General features: G+C 38.5%; 1 protein-coding gene and 1 pseudogene across 1 annotated transcript; both read left to right on the forward strand.

Annotated features, from left to right (window-relative positions):
• The first annotated feature begins 239 nt into the window (after positions 1-239).
• Positions 240-1,172, forward strand: LOC124243982 (olfactory receptor 2A2-like). The gene has a single exon (XM_046670133.1). The coding sequence runs from the start codon at positions 240-242 to the stop codon at positions 1,170-1,172; it is 933 nt and encodes a 310-aa protein (XP_046526089.1).
• An 828-nt stretch (positions 1,173-2,000) lies between these two features.
• Positions 2,001-4,860, forward strand: LOC124243411 (olfactory receptor 2A12-like; annotated as a pseudogene).
• The last annotated feature ends 3,736 nt before the right edge of the window (positions 4,861-8,596 follow it).

An 8,596-nucleotide genomic window follows, 5' to 3' on the forward strand; every position in this document is an offset into this window, starting at 1 on the left:
TAAAAGTAATCAGACTTTTTGGAGAAATGGCTGCATCCATGGCTGAAGTGGGGAATGTATTAGAAGAGCATGAAACGTCTTATAATATCAGACATGAGGAAGAGCTCAAAATGTATGGGAACATGTTAATAGGACAAAGGAGCAAGCTTTATTTTCAGGTAAACAACTCCAATTTTTGTTGATTCTCTGGTTCTGACCCTTTTATCACATTTCAGTCCTTGACAAACTGTCTTTAGGGAATGGGAAGCAACCAGTCATGGGTCACAGAGTTCGTCTTGGTGGGATTCGAGCTCAGTGCAGACGTGGAAGTGCTCCTCCTCTGGGTCTTCTCCCTCTTCTACATCTTCAGTCTCTCGGCAAATGGCGTGATCTTGGGACTCATCTGTCTGGACTCGAGTCTACACACCCCCATGTACTTCTTCCTCTCACACCTGGCCATCATTGACATGTCCTATGCTTCCAGTAACGTGCCCAAGATGTTGGCAAATTTTGTGAACCAGAATAAAAACATATCCTTTGTTCCATGCATTATGCAGACATTTTTGTATTTGAGTTTTGCTCACACAGAGTGCCTGATTTTGATGGTGATGTCCTATGATAGGTTTGTGGCGATCTGCCACCCCCTCCAGTACACTGGCATCATGAACTGGAGAGTGTGCTCGGTCCTGGCTGTCACTTCCTGGTCATGTGGATTTATTCTGGCTCTGGTACATGCAATTCTCCTCTTAAGGTTGCCCTTCTGTGGGCCCTGGGAAGTGAACCACTTCTTCTGCGAAATTCTATCTGTCCTCAAGCTGGCCTGTGCTGAAACCTGGATCAACCAAGTGGTTATCCTGGCTGCCTGTGTGTTTATCTTAGTCGGGCCCCTCTGCTCAATACTAGTCTCTTACATGTTCATCGTCTGGGCCATCCTAAAGATCCAGTCAAAGGAGGGCCGCACAAAGGCCTTCTCTACCTGCCTCTCCCACCTCTGTGTGGTTGGACTCTTCTTTGGCATCGTCATGGTGGTTTATATGGTCCCAGACTCCAATCAACGAAAAGAGTGGGAGAAAATACTGACCCTGTTTCACAGTCTGTTTAACCCCATGCTGAACCCCCTCATCTACAGCCTGAGGAATGCTCAGGTGAAGGGCGCCTTGTATCGAGCACTGCAGAAGAAGAGGCCCACGTGAAGGGTAGAGAGAGTGTTGTTTGACTGGGGTTTTCCTTTTAAAATATGTGATTTGTGAAGTAAACTTTCAAAGGAATTTCCCAATTAGAATTTTATGTAGAAATAGTAATTGCCCGAATTCTATCTCTGACAATAGGGCAAAGTTCCATGGAAAAGCATATCCTCTAAACTTTAAAGACCATGTTAGGAGATGGGACAGCTAAATTATCGGAATATTTAGTCTTTCTTTTAAGAAATATTGAATTCTCTTTATTTTTTGAAGCCAAGAATATTAATGTATGGAAAAAAATACAAATGTAAGAAAATTATATCAATACATTTCTCTGGCTTATGTATTAGACATCTGTGACTTTGAGTCACCTTCTTGTAGCTGGAAACAGTGCAGTAAAATTAATGTCATGAGAGACAACTTCCAAACTAGACTTGAAATTTCAACAAAGAAAATATTGCAGAGTTACATGACTCTACCTCCCCAGTTATGAGGCCAATGAAATAAGAGTTTAGAGAAACTCTAGATTACTTGATGGAATAATTTAGGAGTAAAATGGAAAAAGTTAGAGAAAGCTTTAATCCAACAAGGAACTGTATAAAAATCCTAAAATACATTAAAGGTTTAAGATTTGGTAAAAAGGAAATTCATTAGAAAATATGTAAATACTTCCAGAAATAAGAGTTTTGAATATTGCTTAAACATTACATGTATTTTGAGGTCATGATTTTTCTAATAATGTAAGATTTAATCCTGTTGAAGTTGAATATTTTCCCACCAAAATTTGTGTACTGTTTGAACCAACTTTTCTGAAGATGGTTTGGAGTAGCATTAAGCATCATGAGACAACTAGGATATAGCCAACACCATTTGTCCTTCATAGTGGCAAAAGTTCCTCTGGCTGTATGAAATGATATTGAACAACTGTCTTCATGATTCTAATGAGGATTCAATAAGTTAGGGTTTCTCCCTTTTTGAAAAGTTTCAATATTTGTATATATTGCAAAACGATCACCACAATAAGTCTAGTTAACATCTCTCACCATACATAGTCATAAAGTTTTTTTCCTGTGACAAGAACTTTTAAGGTGTTATCTTTGTCACTTTCACATAAGCAATACAGTATTATTAACTATAATCACCATGCTGTACATACATCCCCAAGATTTATTTATTTTATAACTCTCAGCTTGTCCTTTCTGACCCCTTACACCCGTTTTGCCCACCCCCCACCCCGTGCCTCTAGCAGCACCAATTTATTCTCTGCATTTATGATGTCTTGTTTTTTTTTTTTAGATTCCATCTATAAATGAGATCAAATGGTATTTGGCTTATTTCGCTTAGGCTAATGCCCTCAAGGTCCATCCATGTTGCCGAAAATGGCAAAAGTTCCTTCTTTTTATGGCTCTATAATATTCCATTGTGAGGTGTGTGTATGTGTGTGCATGCTTGTGTATACACACAACATTTTATTTATCCATTCATCCATTGATGGACAGTTAGGTTGTTTCTATGTCTTGGCTATTGTAAATAATGCTGCAATGACCATGGGGGTGCAGAATCTTTTTGAGTTAGTGCTTTCCTTTCCTTTGGATTATTAGCCGGAATTGGGATTGCTGAATCATATGTTCCATTTTTAATTTTTTGAGGAACCTCCATACTGTTTTCCCTAGTGGCTGCACCAATTTACCTTCCCACCAACAGTGCAGAAGAATTCCCCTTTCTCTACATCCTTGCCAAAAGTTATTATTTTTTGTGTTTTGCAGAATAGATGTCCTAACAGGTGTGACGTGTTATCTCATTGTGGTTGCAATTTGCATTTCTCTGATGACTAGTGATGTTGAGTACCCTTTCATGTACCTTTTGGCCATCTGTATGTCTTCTGAATGGAAGAATGCCCATTCAGATCCTCTGCCCATTTTTTAATCAGATTCTTTGTTTGTTTTTCTATTGAGTTGTATGAGTTCTTTACATATTTTGTATATTAACCCCTCAGGAGATAGAGGATTGCAAATATTTTCTCCCATTTGGTAGGTGGCCTTTACGTTTTGTTTATGATTTGCTCTGACGTGAAGAAGACTTTCAGTTTTATTATAAAATGTATCATGATGTTAATTTTTCTCTATTTTTTGACGTCATCAGAACTTTACCTCAAGAGTGATAAAATTCTAGACTGAGTACAAAATTAAACATAATTAACTTTCATTTGAAAAGTATAGAGTGCCAAAGCATAAAATATACACCTTTCAACACTATAAACAAACAAATGTGCTGAAAAAGACAACCAATCAAAAAGGTGCCCTAGACCTTTCACAAGCCCAAATAAATTACAACACAGACACACTACTAGGCAGAGGATCATCATCCATGTATGCTTCCTCTTTTTGCAGTGTTTTTATGTCGTAATTTTATCTCTAAATTCTTCAATTTTATGTCTAAATTCTTCATGTGCTGCCAATATATGATTGTAATTATAATTTTTTTCCACTGGATTTATTCACAGGGTTTTTTTTTTTCTGTCACAGTAACATTAGTTTAAACTTTGTATAAATTTCAGGTGGAACATTATATTTCATTTTCTGTGTAGATTACATCATGTTCACCCCCCTAAGACTAAGTTGATTGTAATTACAATTTAAAAATATAATCAATTCTGTCTCTTGCCTTTTCTGAGCAAAATAATTATATTTCCTTGGAATATAAAGTGCCAGAATTTTAGAGTTAGAAATTCTTCAAAGAATAGCTATAGTCTTTGCTGAAACATGAAATAGAAGATAGTTTTAGAGAAGATTACAGTTCAACTCAGTCCTCCAAATGAGAATAAAAAAATTGGCTTGACTGTTGCCCAAAGTCAATACCTCAGGTTCTAAGATGTCAGTATATATTTTTTTAATTATCTTCAATATTTTCAGCAATGTAAGCAAGCTTTGTACTTCTTTCTTTCAAACCTGGCCATCGTGGACATGTCCTATGCCTCCAGCAATGTCTCAAATGCTGGCAAATCTTATAATGCAGAAGAAAACCGTCTCCTTCGCTCCACGCGTCCTTCAGATTGTTCGGTATTTGGCATGTGCTGTCACAGAATATGAGTTTGGTAGTGATATTCTATGACTGGTAGGTGCCGATCTGCCATCCCCTGATTACACTGTCAACATGAGCTGGAGAGTGTGCACTGTCCTGGCCACCACTTGCTGGCTGTTCAGATTCCTCTTGCCTCTGGTCCATATTGCACTCATTCTGATGCTGCCTTTTTTAGACCACAAAATATCAGCCATACTCTCTGTCAAATCAGGTGGATATTCAAATAGGCCTGTGCTGACACTAGGCCCAACCAAACTGTCCTCTTTATGGGCTCTGGGTTTGTCTTAGACAGGACCCTCTCCTTGGTTCTGGTCTCCTACATGTGCATCTATTTGCCATCCTCAATCCAGTCTACAGAGGGCCGCAGAAAGGCCTTCTCACCTGCTCCTACCAACTCTGCATAGTCGGACTCTTCCTTGGCAGTGCAGTCATCATGTACCCGGCTCTCAAATCCAACCATTCTCAAGAATAAAGGAAAAGCCTATCATTGTTTTGCAGCCTTTTCAAACCTCTGCTGAATCCCTTGGTCTACAGTTTGAGGAACCCAGAGCTGAAGGATGTCCTGACAAGATCTGTGGGAAGAAGAGATCAGTGTGAGGGATGGTTTGTAGCACTCTGAGAGTGTGAGCTTGTCCTCACGATCCTGGGTCCTTAAATGCCTTTTTGGGTCATTTAACTTAACAAACCCAGTACTCTTGATCTTTGGACTTCTTATAAAGTGAGAGAATAAGTACTCTTACTGTTTAAGCCATTGATGCCAAACCTGAGATAAACATTATGACACAAAATCGCAGTCTAACCCTATTCACAAACATAGATGCAAATTTTAAAGAAAATACTAGAAAACAAGTCCATAAAATAATATTACATTATAATAAAATTTTTATCCCCAAAATGCAAGAATTGTTTAACATTCAACCAAAGAAAAAAATTTGCCACATTAATAAATTAAAGGATACGCATTGCCTATTGCAAAGGTTTGTACTTGTCTTGACTAAATGACTTTCAACTATATCACTCCAATTTATCTTTTTACCCAAATCACTCTACAAAATAAACAAACCTTAAGAATGAACGCAGAATAGAGTATTGTCTTCAGCCACCTCAGACAATATATCCATCCCTCAGGAGATTTCCCTTCTCATTCTGTTTGCACTGGTTATTTCCTAGAAATTCCATCTGCCTTTAGATTGTGTTGGACTCCTTAGTTCATTAATTTCACATGTTCCTCTTTCTTGGTTAACTCCCTTGTTTTGATGGAGTGTATGCTACACTAGTTCCGTATGGTTAAAAAGGCATACCATAGCAGAACTTATGGTGAAAACAGTCATAAGCAATAATAATTTCTCATCATCGCCTATGTTATTTTATTTTTTTAAAATGACCCATTGAAATTCTATGAGCTAAGTAGACCTAAAATTAAGTAAGACAGGACTCAAGACCTGCAAAAGAGGAATTATTGTCTCAGAGAAGGCAACACATTAAAATAATATTTAAGTGCAGCTCTAGGTGTTGTCTTGTGATCTGTAAACACCTTTCTCTCTAAACTGACCTTCATTCAATAAAGGTCCATCACAAATGATGAAGCCCAGCATGCTGTGTAATATTTATTCTTACTAAAACATAATTCAATATAAAAATTAATAACACTCAAAGGAAGTCTAAGATTTTCCACAGTAAATGTTTTTGCTCTATCCATTTCAAAGATTAAAAGCAAAAAAATGGAGACAAAACATGACACCTCTTTGGTCCACAGTAAGATGTGTTAAATGTCATTATATCATCTTCATCAAAAGAAATTAAGTGGTAATTATGCATAACTGAATGAACATGCAGTAAATTTTTATCCTTAGCTCTATCTGGGTGTTGGTGAATGATATTTCTTTTTCTGTAATAATCTTGCTTTGCTAGTAAAAAAGGGAAAATGAACAATAAACACTACGTAAGGTAATAAGTTATTTAAGCACAACACTGAAGTATGTTATAATAAGTACTTCTAGTCTGCCAGAGAAGACCAATTTGGGTTGGGATAGTTGAAGAGGGATCCATGAGTGCTTTGAAAGATTGGTTTTATGTTTAAAGTCAAATGGGTAATACAAGGAGAAAATGGACTTGAAACAAGGAGTAAGAATTTCAAGAGGAAGAATACTGGTAGTAGGACTTGAGAGAAGTAGAGAGCGTGTGTTGGAGAATAAGGAGGTAAGTGGAGTGTGGTTCTATTGGACACACATTATTTTAAGAAAAGAAATAACCCCAATTTGTCTCCTTTTAAGTACACTTTTTACTACTCCCCAATAGATTAAGTGGATTACTTTTATTATGAAGTGCTCCTTCCACCACAGTTTGAAGAACTAAGACTCTCTAGAGAAGTAGATTAAGGTAGAAACTTAGGAAATTAGACCTAGAAGGACTTGAAAATCATCAAATATTAACACTTAGTGAGAGACTGAGAGAGAAAGAGACAGAGAGAGAGATGTTCATTTTAACTGTAGCACTTAACCCGGGATGCAGAAATAAAGATGTGGCTCAGAAATCTGGAAATATTGGAAATGGAGGGCAAACTAAGGAAAATTAAGGAAGAAGCATATCTAAATTGTCAAGTCAAAAATATTTGTAAGTTATAAATGTGCAGTGATTGTTTGGCAATGACATTGTCTCCATTGGGAGATAGACTATTTCTCCGAGACGATGTCTTAACAGGGTCAGGGCGTCACCTCCTGTGAGAGATCCAGGAATTACAGCCTCTCTTCTGCCGTCAAGCAGGAGGAATTATTGAGTGGAACAATTTTAAAACTGATAAAATACATATGAGACAAATCAATTTATGAGAGAATCTTGAATTTTTTTTATTTTCTGTGCTAGAGTCTTGCATAGTTTAGAGACATCCTGGCCTCACCCAATCCCAGGCAAACAAAAACAAATTCCAGACAAACCCAAAAATGCCCATGGGAGACTGACAGCAGAAAATGAATTGACATGGGAAATGCATTCATGGGTTCACCTGCCCATAGGAAAGAAGCAAACTGCTTAAATCTCTCTGGGGAGAATGTGAGTAGATATAATTCACCTCGGTTCTGTCTCCTGAATCATTATTTGTGTCTGTGGGCAGGGAGTTGGGTTCAAATGATGGTAGGAAAGCCCCTTCCTTGCAGAAGCAAATCTCCCATAAAGTTCAGTGATGAGAGCTGTGTATCTGGGCTTCCCTTCCCCATGAGGCGCCTTTAGAGAGGAGATTCAATTCGAGGCTTCTCTGTGAGCTTTCTTCTAAGCTCAAGGCCACATTTGATAAAAGAACACAGATGGTACCACTGTAAGGAAAAGTGGTTCATCAACCGTGAGCAGGGGTCTGCAGGTGGGTAATGGGAGTGAATGAGATCACTGGCTCCAGGGATCAGTGACTAAAAGCCTTCCATGTGTGGTCCTAAGCCTGTCTTCATAACTAGGGGCCTGAGGGGATCTGTAGGAACCACTACCTATCCCCATGGTGTGGCCACAATGGCTCTGTTCGTCTAGGACCCTCCATCCATGTCTCACTCATCATCCTCATGTGGCAGCTGTTGGCTTTGTCATGACTGTGTCAGAGGAGAGGAGTCAGCTAACCATCCATGTGATAAATCAACTGGCTCAAAGGCGACAAGGAACTGCAGGGGCCTTGAGTACCAGGTGCCTCTTAGAAACAGAAGATGCTGAAGGCAGAGGAGAGTGGTTTGCTTGCCCTAAGACTGATCTTCCTTCCCTGCTGCTAAGCTCCTGCCCCACAGATTCTCAGAAACATTGTCTAACCAAACAGGTCCCATTTCTCACTTGTCCAGGAGACAGATGGCCTGGTCTTATGGGGAAACTCAGTGTCTCTTTTTGTTCCTTATTTTGGCAGAGGAACATTATGATTCCTTAACATGTTTCCAAATGATTATTAGATCCAGAAGTTACCCTGCAATGATAGTTTTCAAATCCCTTAAAGTATATTTTTAAGCACATATTAAGGGTCTTATGTGAGTAAACTCATTTAATTATTTCAACTATCTTGTGAGGTAGGGTTTAGTATTCACCCCATTTTGTAGACAGAAGAACTGAGGAACAGAGAAGCACAGATTGGTCACAAAGCTAGTACGTAGCAAAGCTGGGATTTGCACCCAGGAAGTCAGGCTCAGATTTCAAGTTTTCTTGTTTGCTTCTTAAACTGTGCCTCTCGTTAGGGTCAAGCTGAGTGTTAAAGTAACAGTTGGAGATGGTAAGTAATTTCTGAGTAAGCATGAAAATTGGATAACTGTGCTTCCTAAGAACTCCATCTTTGACAGACCAGGGTTCTCACTCAGAGACTGATCAATGGAAACTTTTACTTTGGCTCACTGCTA

The sequence above is a fragment of the Equus quagga genome, chromosome 8, assembly GCF_021613505.1.
Source record: "Equus quagga isolate Etosha38 chromosome 8, UCLA_HA_Equagga_1.0, whole genome shotgun sequence".
NCBI classification, from domain to species: Eukaryota; Metazoa; Chordata; class Mammalia; order Perissodactyla; family Equidae; genus Equus; species Equus quagga.

Coding starts and splice junctions, on each gene's coding strand:
- LOC124243982 (XM_046670133.1), top strand. CDS start 240: ATGGGAAGCAACCAGTCATGGGTCACAGAGTTCGTCTTGGTGGGATTC.